Here is a 13,320-nt window from a genome sequence, read left to right as displayed (position 1 = left end):
AACCATTAGCCAATCACCAACCAAGGTAACCTCCCCCCCCCCCCCCCCCACCTTATCACCTGAATCTCCTCCTAGAGCACCATTGCGTTGTTTTTAACCAATCATCTCTCAGAGGGGCGTGGGGAGTGGCCCCTTATTTTCATCTAAAGTAACAGACAGAGAATCAGCACTTTGGAAACAGGGTTGAAAGAGAGGGGATTATGGGATGCTGCAATATTCTGTTTGGTATTTCGAGGCAAACTATTCAGAGACATGTTTGTATATATATCTGAGACCTATTATATATTGGTGAAAGACAGTATTAAGGGGACCTTTAATAAAAAGTTAGTGCGTGCAGCTTGTTTATGTTATTTTTTATTTGGCACGAGAATAAAAGAGACTGAGTCAGAGAGGGGGCCTAAAGCCAGAGCACAGTGGATGCCCGACTGTCTAGGAGAAGATGTCGGGGGTGCTGTCCGCCCATCATCTTAATTGCGTGGCCCTGCGAGCACCACCGCGCCACTCTGTACGCGCACCATGTCCTCCGGGAGTACTCATTCGCTGTGCTCCAGAAATGGATGACTCAAAGGCACGGTATGAAAATAGACTATGTGAGGAAGGTTGACGCACTGCATGTGCAAACATAGTATGCGTAACACACACAAATCTGTGTCTGCCACACAATGTGATCACATACAGATGCTTATATCATTCAGAGGAATTCTAAGCACCAGGGAAAGCATAAAGCAAATAGAGCTTTTCTTCCGAAACGAGCAAATGAAGTATATGACAGTGAACATACAAATTGTCACGTTCTGACATGAAACAGATTCCCATACATTATGTATTCACATGTATTGAACATACACCGACTAAAAGTGATTTTAATCAAATCCACCCCCTTTGGAAAAAAATAACTTTGAGAGCCGTCTAATGAGAACATCAAGTCTAATATTTTGATCTTCTCTTCTCAAGGCATCAATCTCTCCCACAAGAGCGCCTGTCGTTTTTTTTTTTTTTTCAACAGGCACCATACCAAGGCGGATAAGTGGTGGAGCTAATGAGACAACGGTGCCGATGCCTCGCCTGGAAAGCCCAACAGCAATCAGCCTGTTTTCATTACGGGATGCCCCCCTGGGAAGGAAGACTAGAGCAGTAGTCTAACGTCTTCTAAAGGCGGCCACCAAAACAAGAAAAAGTGGGAGATGGAGCAAGAAAAGGGACAGAGCAAGAACAGAGAGAGGGATAAACAAACAAGAAATGGGAGAACAGGAGTGAAAAAGCAGCAAGGCAGTGCGTGTATTTGTGTGTGTGTGCGTGTGTGTGTGTCCCTACCTTGACGACGGCAGGTGGTGGTCTGATCCGGTGGTTGCTGCTGGCTGCATGGTTCTGTGCCTTGCCACCTGTGTATTGATTATAGCTGAGCTGGGAGTTTGCGGGTGCCAGAAGGAGCTTCTTCAGCTGCGAACGGACCCAAACAGAACAAGGGAAAGTGGTGAAGGCGGGGGAATTGAGCGTGGGTTATGCAAATTACCATTTTCTTTCAATTAGACAGCCTGCGCTTTGTAAATGTACAACCAAAAGAGACCAGTACTGCGAGATAAAATCACTGACAAGATAAGATTAGAGATATTTAAGCGGTGTTGTGGCATGTGACTGAGCCTTTGGAGTTTTGTTTTTTTCCCTGTACAGGTGTTTTTGTATACACACAGCCAGGCCTCTCAATGTGATTGAATAAACACACACACGCACATGGCTAAAGGTCATTTGGAAGGGACCGGCATGGAATATAACTGAACATAACACAAAATGTAAGGTCAAAAGCAGTTTAAACGCCCAGATGGCGTACAAAAGATATCACAAAGGTAAGCCGACTTCTCATGTAGAAGCCCTTTGTAATGCCTGAAGAGACGGCCCAGACGATATGAGATGGATTTATCGCGCCTCTTAGTTTCATTCTGTTTGATTTCAGGTCCTGTGGCACTGTGTCAACCGGAGTTGGCCCCACCACAGTGTTAATATCATTGAAATGGCACCACAAAAGCACTGTTATGTAATTATCACTCAGCGGCAAACACACTGATCCATTTCCTTTCCAACTCAATGCATCTGCATAACATTAATTTGACCGTAATTAGAGTTTTTAGTTGAAATGAATTGTAATATTAAAGTTATGCTGATAAATGTGCTGGTATTTGTATTTCATACACGTGTACTTTGATCTGTTTCATAATTGTTAGTGTGATGGAGACTATGTAATGTTTGAAGTGTTTGTTTTGTGTGTTCCTGCCAAGGGACTGCAAATGGAAATGAGCTAATAGCTAAATGTAGCATTAATCATCTCCGTTTCCTTTTAGATTATTGTATTTTTATGCGTGGCCCTTGTTTAATGGAGATATAAATAATACAAATCTGCGTCTCTGCACACTCTCACTACACATGCAGGGAACATACTGTGGCGAGTGTGGATTGGGCAGAGCCAGAAACAGAAGTCTGACAGACTAACTAACGGTCGTTTTTCTGGTGCCCAGGCTTGTTAAAGAGTCTTATCTGGTGTCTGCCATGGACTGGCACAAACAAGCAACAGTTTGTGCGGGATTGGGGGTCATGTCTTTATGAGTCGACCCGGGAGTGGTGCTGATGGGAGTCTCTGGGGGAGGAGAAGCTGCTGGTCTTACCAGGGAAGGCTCCTCTGGCTCTGGGGTGCGTGGCGAGCCGTCGGGGGAGGAAGGACAGCTCCGGTCACTGGCATTGGTCACGTCCCCATCTGCCAGGGCCTCAAACGAAGGCAATCCGTCCTCATCCACCGGGATGCTGTCCAGGGTCTCTGTAAGCACTGCCAGCAAGTTGGCCTCATTTTCTTCATCTATCTTCTTGAGGCGGAGGGGAAGGGGGTAGACAGAAAAATAGAGAGACAAGAAAAATAGGACATTTTAGTCAGGAGAAGTAGCATCTCTTTTTTTTTTTTTATCTTCTTGCAGGGAACTTAAGGTGGCGGATGCATGCAGGCTCTCATTGTTAATAGAGTGGGAAGATTTTTCTCTCAATTTTTTGCAGCAGCAGAGCAGGCGCTATTTTGGCAGCCTTTTAAAAACAAATTCTCTCCCTGTGCAACTGAGTCAAGCCTGTCACTCATATTTTAAGCATGCAGCTTACTGGACCAAAATAATATCTCCCGCAAGAAACCCATTACCAGGGCTGACAAGTAGCAAGTATCTAGGGAAGACAGGAATGGGTCGGGGTGCGTCGCAGTATGCAGGGGTGTGGGGGTAAAAGAAACAATGAGCAGAAGTCCTCTTCCTCCCTCTCCCCACAGAATCTTGCCGACAAGATGTTTGCGAGCAATCCTCAGATAAGGCGTATCACCACACGCTAATGCTAAATAAATGCGATATATTTAAAATGTTGGTATGACAGCTCATGCTCACAATGGGCGGGGAGTTGCCATCAACATTTCATGAAAAATAAAGCTTGTTCTTGTTCACTCTGCTCCTCTTTGATGTACCAGAGGAGTTGTGTGTTTGCTGCATCTGGCTGTTTATGGTGGAGATTATAACAGTGTGAGAAATGAAGAGACAGAGAGATGAATTTATGGAGATGGAAAGTGAGAGTTAAGGAGATGTGAGCTGCCAACTATTGACATCGGAGGTTTCCTTGGGATAACAACTACGCATGTTTGTAGAGAAATAAACAAGAAATGACAGAAAAGATATTTAAAGTGAGAGGAATGCAGCTTTTTTTAAGTGTGTGTGATTTTGCCTTTGCACAGTGACAAGAGGAACTGTTAGTTCCAGGGCCATAAAAGCCCGGGGGACTTTAAGACAGCGGAAAGATAAACAGCGTCGCCACCTCGGGAGGTTCTGTGGCCAGTCCAACAAGAACAAATCCCTTTATGCACACGGCGGGATTATCATCGCTCTGAGACGGCGTGTGGCCTTCATTATGCCGAAGGGGCCACCAACCCCTCAGATACCAGCACAAAATCCCAGAAGACCCTGAGCCCCACATGCACAACAATAACCCACCCACTTGTTTCTGTCTACCACACTGATTCAACATAATTACACACCCACCACGGATGGCAATTCAGGAGCAGGTCTGGATTTACCAATGAGATAGTGGACATTTAAATGCTCCCCCTCCCCTCTAATTTTCATTTATAGATGACACAGATATGAGACGTTCAGTTAGTTAGCTAACAGTGAGGAAAACGCTAATCTGATGTTCATTGAGTAGATTTTCTCCTAACAACATGAGCACTCAGTCATTATTAAAAAATGATAAAGGGGACATATTTCACAGAGATAACACGACGTTGACTGGGGCCATAGCACACTGGCAGGCAAATGCCTTGCAGGAAATTGCTCTGTATGAGGTGGCATGCTGTTTAATTACTTGCAAGAAGCTTCAAATCCACTGTGCTGGAACCCTATGCTCCTGAAATGCTTCCCATTTTCAGCATCCAGAGTTATTACCTGAGCACTAAGCGGGTAGGTATTACCGCTGATAAAGCCGCAGCCTTTCCTTAGCCCAAACATATATCCTTGCATGGGAAATTGAAAGCAGGATCATTTCAGATTATCACAAATGAGTCTTTAATGAGGCAGCCATCTGTTTTGGTCCAAATATCCAAGCAATGCTGTTTTAGGGTGGGGCTGTATTCACCTCTTTAGAGTCGGACAGAACCTGAACATGGTGCAGAAAGTGCATTCTGTGCCACAGTGAGGCACTAGTTTCATTCAAAGTTGAGAGGGCTGTGCAAGCTTCATTATGTCATGGTTTGGAGAGGATTGGGGCATTTTTCTGAGGCTGTGGCAGGCTTAAATGTAGCGATTTCAATCATGTTTCAAAAACCACCACCAATTGGCAAGCTCCCACAGGCACACTGTATCCCTGGAGATAACCCAGAAGGGACTCTCATATTCTGAAAGAGACACTTGTAAAAACCCTGAGTCGTGACGATCACACTGCAGCCGCTGCTGTGGCTCTAGTGGAGGCACTCGTCGGCCAAGTGGGGATTTGAGAAACTGGGGTAAGGAGCACACCTCAGTGATGGTTTCTGCCATGGAGAGAGCATGATCTAATACTCCGGTCCAGGAGGGCGAGCTTTTCCACGCCAGCTTAAGGACCATACCTAGCAGAGTTTCAGTCAATCTACTACCAATGACTCACTTGAACCTTGTATATTTATACACAACATCTCCGTCTGGGTTTATTCAGGAGCGATGGCACCCAAAGGGGGGTGACGGCGGAATAACCTGGCAACCTGCTGACCGCCATGTCCACTTATATTGATTACTACAGCGGCTGCTGAGAGGAAGAGAGGGCAGGAGGAACAAAGAGAGAGGAGAGAAATTGTCTCGGTGGGAGCACTTTCTCGCCCGTCCCACTTAATGGACCTCACCGAATTAAAGAGATCTTAACAATCCTGGGCTAATTGTGGGATCACAATATATTAACCCCGCTTCAATTCTAAAGGGTGCCATTTTGTGGCTGTTTTATTCCAAATGCTTCAATTAGCCATAAAACATGCTGGCAAGTGCTGGCCTAGCTGCTCTCCCCCCTCCTTCACCCCAGCCTCCCGCGTCAGAGAAAAGAAAGCCGACTCCAGTTGTTCATTATTAGGTGAGGCCCTTTTGTTATCAGGCAAGCTGTCTTTGAGGTTGTCCTTGCCTTTAACTCTTTTATTGAGTTGCACAGCACAGCATTGTGTTCCAGGAGATACTATTCACACAGCTGATAACGGCAGGTGAAGGTGCTGTTTTGAACAAACACCTACACTTCTGAACACAGGGGCAAATAGCCAAATGAAATCTGCTAATTGCTCCTTGAGGATTCAAAGCTCCTGAGCAAGTTTGCAAAGGATCACATTTTAACGAGCTTTTCGGGGCAATGCATCATTTACAAGTTAAAAGGAACCAAATGTGTTGTGAAATTGCCAAAATGATAGACCCGATCACTGAATAACACCGAGATGAATTTTCAACAGACTAAACAGCCCCGCCGTTATCTTCAAATGAGAGGCAGAACATGTGACAGACACTCTGGGAAGATAAAATGTTTCCCATTAAATGGGTCATCTGGTATTTAAAGTACTGTTTATTCTCACTGTCTCCTTTTTGCTCACCCTTCCCTTCTCTCTTTCTGCAGATAGAGAAATAGCATCCAGTTACTTCAGAGAGACAGAAAACATTCTTAATAAATTGGCCCCAAATTGCGTGGCGGGGTTAAATCTGTGCCTTGACAATTTAATTGCGTTGCTTCATCTCAATCTTTTATTTCTTTCTCCCTCTGCTCTCTGCTTGTCAGATTGCAAAAACATTCCCTTGGATTAGGTTAAGCGACGAGCTAGACCGTCTAATCAAGGCACAATCAGAAATTGTGGGGGGTATATGTGCGTTTGGCGAGAAGGGCGGGGGGGGGATCGAGTCGTCACATCTTGCCAAGAAAAGCAGCCTTGGATTTGATAAACAAATAATGTCATTCTGTGTTATTACCCCCGGCCCCCAGATTTCAGAGGAAATAAATCAACGTCAGCCTTGCCGTTAAGGCGTTAGTGAGGCCCGACACGTCGGCCAGTCACACAGGCACAACATATGGCAGCAGAGGAGGAGGGAGGAAGGGGAGGCAGGGAGGGTGAGGTACGGCACGATGCTCGGCAGAGAGACAAATCATGGCAGCCGCCAGAGACGTCTGGTCATTTAGCATGAGCTTACTGAGATGGAGAGAGGGTGATTATGGCCTATACGGAGCGATGAAGCCATACATAACACTGTTAACTCCCTCTGTGTGTGTGTGGTGTGTGTGAGGCCGCTCTGACGATGTTCCAAATCATACAACTAAATGTTAAACCTCCATTCTGGTCAGCCTGTGATTGGCTCATAATACACAGAAACAAATGGACGGTCCTGTAGTTTTACATCTGACTACAGAGTCAATAGAGCATCTTGTTATTCTGAAACCATTTCCCAAGCAAATTATCTAGATATGGATGCCAACACCATCCTCTGTCACTCTTCTTTTATCATCACATATATCTTGGCTTATCATGATGGTTTTGCGCTGTAAATTGCTAAACCGTAGCCTCTAAATGCACACAAGAGTCCAGTTCAAGCACCAAGCAGCTGATTTCAGGATTCTCAATCTGAGTTAGCTATAACACCATGTAGTAATCTCTCGCCCTGGCAGGAATTCACTATTCTGTGCCTCCGTTTAAACCAAAATGGCAGCTCTTTGGATGAAGAAGAAGTGCTGTTGCTGAAGCTGACTGTTTACATGCCAGATGTCTGTCTGAGTTAGGAAGGCAATGCGAGTTATACATCAGTGAGGAAACGGTTCGACCCATCAACGGCGACCAGGACGCGTGTGTGTGTGCACAGATGATGCATCTCCAGGGAACCATTTGAGACTGTTAGAGCACTATCAGATGAGCTGATGGGGGCGGGGGGAGAGAAGAGGAGATATCCGTGTGTGTGTATGTGTGTGTGTGTGTGTGTGTGTGTGTGTGTGTGTGTGTGTGTGTGTGTGTGTGTGTGTGTGTGTGTGTGTGTGTGTGTGTGTGAGTGTGTGTGTGTGTGTGTGTGTGTGTGTGTGTGTGTGTGTGTGTCACTGAGCCAAAGAGAGGAAGAGAACTGTTGTTACACATCCTGACACAGGCCAGATCCGATTGAGACACGTACCCAAGGGATGCGCTGTTCTTTTCTAGCTATGTGGAGAAATCCTTTGACTGGGGGTGAAGCTAACCACCTGAACTCTGTCACACATCTGCAGAGATCAGTCGCACAGATTCAGACACACCTGGCCCTATCTGTCTTACTTTGGGTCAAAAATCATTCTGAAGATTTGCAATGGATCCAGAGATCAAACACCTGGAGATAAATCTAGAAATCTGCCTTTTTTAACAATCCAACACAAGATTTGAATTAATAAGCCTCACTGTGCCATGATCGTTCTTCCAATTCAAGTTTAAGAGATTCAAAGGTCTTTTGGCCATGTGCACAAAATCTACTGAGCTGTTATTGGCAATACAAATTACAATGGTATCTGATATCAGATTGGCCCATTATCTCAAAACCTGATCCAGCTGTTTAAGTCAATATCAGACTGGTAACCAATTCATTAACAACAGATCGCCATTGAGACACTTCATTATTACATTTGCATCCAAAGCCAACCACAAATGTATGTTTAAATAATATATACATGTATGTATTGTGACACAAGTATCCAAATAACCGATCTTGAACCCCCCCATGTAGAGTCCTGCTCCAAGCTGCTGTTGTTTCCCTTCTACTGCCGTCCAACAGATGGTCCAAGCAGCGTTTGCTAACACCACAGAATCACACACTATCATAATGATTGGACGTTCTCTCTTTTGTTTTGGCAGGGTCTCCCCAATCGGCTTGGCACGAGGAAACACTGATTGCTGTGATTGCTCTTACTCTGACTCGCTTTGAAGGCCGCAGCAGGGGGGGGGGGGAGGAAAACAGAGATTTGGGTCCTCTGAATAAAGAATATTCAGCTCAATGCAGCGATGGCATGAGGAATGGTACTTCTCTCTGCTTTTTTCGCCTAATGGCATGCAAATAGCTATTTGCTTAAGTCGGCAGCTCTAAATGTGCACCACTAAGCAAGAGGCCTTTGAACATACTGTTACACTGTTGATAATGTGCTGGAGGAACAAAGGGAGGGGAGAGAGACACAAAATAGGAGCATGGAGACTGTTTCCAATGTCCATCTTGTTAAATGGACACAGCCACATTTCCTGGCTGGAATGCAAGTCTGCCAGCAGCAGTGAAGCGTAGCTGTCCATAAAACAATTACACACACACACTCTGGTTACTTTTGGTTTTGACATTTACATATATTTGTGTGGCGAGCATAATGGACCAGAACTTCTTGTTTTCCACAATAGTATTATCCACTGCTGACACCACCTTTAACACAACCGCACACAGACACACACACACACACACGCGCATACCTGCACACAACTGCACACAACTGCAGCTCCTGACCTTTCAGGTCCTGCCAAGCCCATGGAGGGTTTGCGGTGTTTCATTTGTCCCCGTAATGTCTTCCTAGGAAGGATGCCAGCACAGAGAGAGCCAAGGTACAGCGGACAACATATAGTGGTCTACATCTATTCAAACAAAAGGTGTGTTCCTGTGTCATTGTCTCGTTCTACATCTTTTGCGTGTATGTGCATATGACGGAGGAAAGCAATAAAAAAAAATTCTGGTAATTGAAATGGCAGAATCTTTTGGGGGAAATGCAGTCAATTTGATTCTGCGGCAAAAAAAGGTCACCCTATTCAATTTGCACTCAATGCCATATGCGCCGGGGAAACACCTGAAAGCAAACGATCTTATCAGAGCCTCACAGGCTTCACCACTTACCCACTGCATAAAAGCTATTTGCTGATTACTAAATAAACGCATTATCTTTTACCTTGACTTCTGTGTGAGTGCCTTTTCGTTCCTGGATCCAGGTAGGAGGCTGCCACTGTCGTGTGCATGCCTCTTATCCATGAATGACTTTGTGAGCATCTGAGCAGTTTTTTTCATGCGCACTTTCAAGTGCCATATGTGTATGGGCCGCACGTGCAGTAGCAGTGGTCAAACACGAAGGACTTCACAAGCCTTTGCATGGTGTGTGAGTGGTTACGACGGGAAGCGCCTCTCTTTACAAGTAAAGAAATGAAAACACATCAAAGAAATGGTGCACCTTAGTCGATACAATCCCAACTTGTTGACGTGAGGCAGGCCATGAGAAAAGGATAAAGGGGGCATGAAAGCTCTTTGAATCTCTCTTTGTAGCATCAACATCGAATGTTGAGCTGTATTTCATCTTAATCTAGGATCTTTTCTCTGTGGAATACTGATCTTGTTGCCTTTAGTTGAGATAGGCTCTCCTTTCAAAGCTTACGTTTAGCCGAGCATGGCCACCCCACCTGCACACATTACCAGATTGTGAACTGTCTGCCAAACGCAGAATGATCAATGGCCGCTGACCACTTGATGACAAGCATCCAACACTTGAAATCCCTTTCCAATCTGCCCATCAAGTTATTATACAACGCTGCGCACAGCCATGTGAAAAGAGGTTTGGCTGGCCACAGTACAAAATTGTCTTCTGGAACGAGTAACAAGCAGACCATTTTAGAGCTGTTGACTTCCTAGGGTCAACAGCTCTGTGATGGCAGAAACATGCAGGAGATTTATCCTGGATACACCACTTCACAAAGTACATATTCCTCAATTCACCTGATATAAAACATGCCAATCATTGTGTTTAGCAAGTATTTGGGTATAAAACCCCAAAACATTTTTAGCAACCCACATCCATATCCATCTTCCACATTGCCATTTCCTTCTGGTATACTTTTTTATATATTTCAATAATAGTATATTTCATGCATGCAGGTTTTTGTTTTACAACTGTTGGAGTGGAGGGAATATTTTCTATCTGCAGTGACCACGTGTCTGTAAAAACTTCTGCTTTCAGTTGAGACTCAGGAGCTACTGATTGGGCAGCTAGTGAGTCATCCAAGCATCCAGTCACTCATGCATCAGCAGCAGAGCCTCTTGAACTATTTGAGGCCTGTGCAGACTTAAATGCTTCAAGGGGGAAATAAGCTGAAGCCATAAGCATGCAGTGCACATCATAAAGCTTAGTTAGAATGGGGAGGGTTTTTTTTTCTGCATGGATGGCAAAGCTCTTAAAAATAGACTCAACCAGGGTAAACTAGTCCTTCACATGTACAGTACAAGACCACGGTGAGCACGGCCCAAGAATGTGTTGATAAATTACCTTAATTATAACACTGTTGCTGGACTAATCCAAGAGAAGCATCATGGCGGTGTTTGCCAGGTGATCTGTTTCTTCTCGCTTTTCACCTTTCTGCACTTCATGATGTCACTGTCAGGTAAAGCTACAGGTGCAACAAAACACACCTCTAACCACAAAAAATCCTAAAAAATGCTACACCTCTGACCAGAGAGGGCAGTGAAACCCTTCCTTTCAGTCTTAAAAATGTACAGCTTTTATAATAACTTTTGAAATCATTGCAAAAAGACATCATTTAGCATTTTATTTCTTGTTCAACAACACATTTCTCTGGAAGCTGTGACACAAACACAGAGAGATTGACAGACGATGGCAGACTACCAGAGCAGAAGGGCTGGCTAGGTTTACTGCCACTGCTGGGGCGAGCTGGCACTGAAAACACACACACACTCTCACGCAAGCAAACACACACACACACACACCTGGGATCGATTGGCCTTTCCTGGACAGGGGAAGCAGCCTATCGCCCAAGACTGATAGCACTTCAGCATGAATCATGGCCCTCGCTGATTGAAGGCCTCTCTTTTCTGTATTTCTCTGTTGAGGAATCCCCTTATCGTCTGTTATTCATACCTTTCTCTAACTACTGGCTATCACTTTCATCCATTTCATTGTCACTGTTTGATCCATTTGATTTCATCTCTATGCAAACACCATCTTTCTCTTTCTGTTGCACGAGGAGTATGAAAGCATTCTAGGAATCCTCTGTACCTCCCTCCCTTCTCCAAAGTGAACACTATTAAATAATACAAGGCAGGTTGGTCATATCTCATGGCATCGCTGCAACATGTTGCCATGTGTGTGTGAGAGTCGGGATGGGAGGGGGGGTGGATTATTGGCTTAGTGTTTTGGCCAGGTTTAAGTGAAACAGCCCTGAAAGGCTCTTAGCGGAGATTACCCCAGGTACTAAAAATACTCATTCCCTCCCAATACACACACACACACACACACATAACCGAAAGTGATGACAGTGTTGTGTCTGGCCAGAAAAAGACCACTATCTGATCCTTGTGTCGGGCGTCTCTATTACACACAAAAAACACACACACACACGTACATGCATGCACACGTACACATCGGTGGCTCCAGTGTGATGAGAGATCCACTGGGGGGGGGGCCGGGGATCAGCTGGAGCAGGAACACCAAACCATGCCTCAATCAGCGGCCCCGGCCCACTGGGAGTGTATGTGTGTGCGAGAGAGAGAGAGAGAGAGAGAGAGAGAGAGAGAGAGAGAGAGAGAGATAGAGAGAGAGACAGACACACACAGACAGACAGAGAGAGAGAGAGACACACAGAGACAGAGAGAGAGAGAGAGAGAGAGACACACACAGAGACAGAGACAGTGAGAGACACACACAGAGACAGAGAGAGAGAGAGAGAGAGAGACACACACACAGAGAAAGACAGAGAGAGAGAGAGAGAGACAGACAGAGAGAAAGACAGAGAGAGAGAGAGAGAGAGAGAGAGAGAGAGAGAGAGAGAGAGAGAGAGAGAGAGAGAGAGAGAGAGATGCAGCCACCAGACCAAAAGATTCTCCTTTGCTCTTTTTCAAAACATTCCCTGAGGGGAGCCTTCATTTTTTTTGGGCATATCCAACCCCCACTGCTCACCATCCCTTACTCCCCCCCTCTCTCCTTGCAGCCTTTACCCCTACAGAAGCAATTGTTGGAGGCCAGAATATATTTGTTTAGCCAGTGCAGCTCCAACTTCCCATCAGCCGGGAACAAATGCTTTTGCCTTGGGTAGCGAAAAGACAGAGGGAGAACGGAGGGGAAAAAGAAGGGGGGGAGAGCAGAGGCCCCCCGGTGTTGCAGGGCGGCGGGTTGAGAGCTCTTGTTGTGTGAGTGGATCTGACAGACGCTCCGAGATGACACAAGCTCGGACAGCCTAAGTCTGCATCTGTGTACTATACGTCTACGCTGCTTCTCATTTGTGTGTATCTTGAAACAGCATCGCCGCGGGTCTGAGAGCGCTTTGCCTTCACTTCGACAGTGATGGAGGATTGCTTCTATCAGACAGTGCAAACAATGTATCAGCACAGGAAAACTGAAAGGAACTCGAGAGGAGGGGGTAGTATGGTGTATTCTAATAAGACTCACTTGAGAAAATCATATTATACAGTGGAATATGATAATTCATACACCCTTTGCTGGAGCGGTGAACTGGTGCGGGTGGTGTACTCTCAAATGTCAGCATAAATTTGCAAAATAAACGCATCCGGCATTCAGCAGGGAGTAGAAACAGGGACAATAAGGGTCTCTGCTGTGTGTGTGTGGGCGTGACACTCCTTCTCAGAGGGTCTGTGACTTTGTGCGCACTTCTGATTTAGCCAACAAGTGACTGAGGGAGGGAGGGGCTGCTTGAGGAAAAAGCATTCCTTCACAACATGTTTTATCAAAGCCCACTAAAGATGACCCAATCAATCTAATCTGCCTTTACTTAACAATAAGCGCCTGAGCATCTGTCTGAAAATGCTTAAACAAAGCGGCATA

At 45.4% G+C, this 13,320-nt stretch overlaps 1 protein-coding gene across 7 annotated transcripts in view; it reads right to left on the bottom strand.

Moving 5' to 3' along the window:
• ppargc1a (peroxisome proliferator-activated receptor gamma, coactivator 1 alpha) overlaps positions 1-13,320 on the bottom strand; it is a 265,610-nt gene that overhangs the window by 18,900 nt on the left and 233,390 nt on the right. For 6 of the 7 annotated variants that reach the window (XM_079671003.1, XM_079671005.1, XM_079671008.1 and 3 more), the window contains exons 3-4: positions 2,658-2,852; positions 1,315-1,440 (exon numbers count right to left, since the gene is read on the bottom strand). In XM_079671003.1, coding sequence (XP_079527129.1) covers positions 1,315-1,440; positions 2,658-2,852 — 321 coding nt within the window. The remainder of the gene's footprint in view (positions 1-1,314; positions 1,441-2,657; positions 2,853-13,320) is intronic. The other variant, XM_079671006.1, reaches the window with a different exon arrangement.

Source organism: Notothenia rossii (assembly GCF_949606895.1).
Source record: "Notothenia rossii genome assembly, chromosome: 3".
Lineage (NCBI taxonomy): Eukaryota > Metazoa > Chordata > Actinopteri > Perciformes > Nototheniidae > Notothenia > Notothenia rossii.
This window is presented reverse-complemented; position numbering and strand designations above follow the sequence as displayed.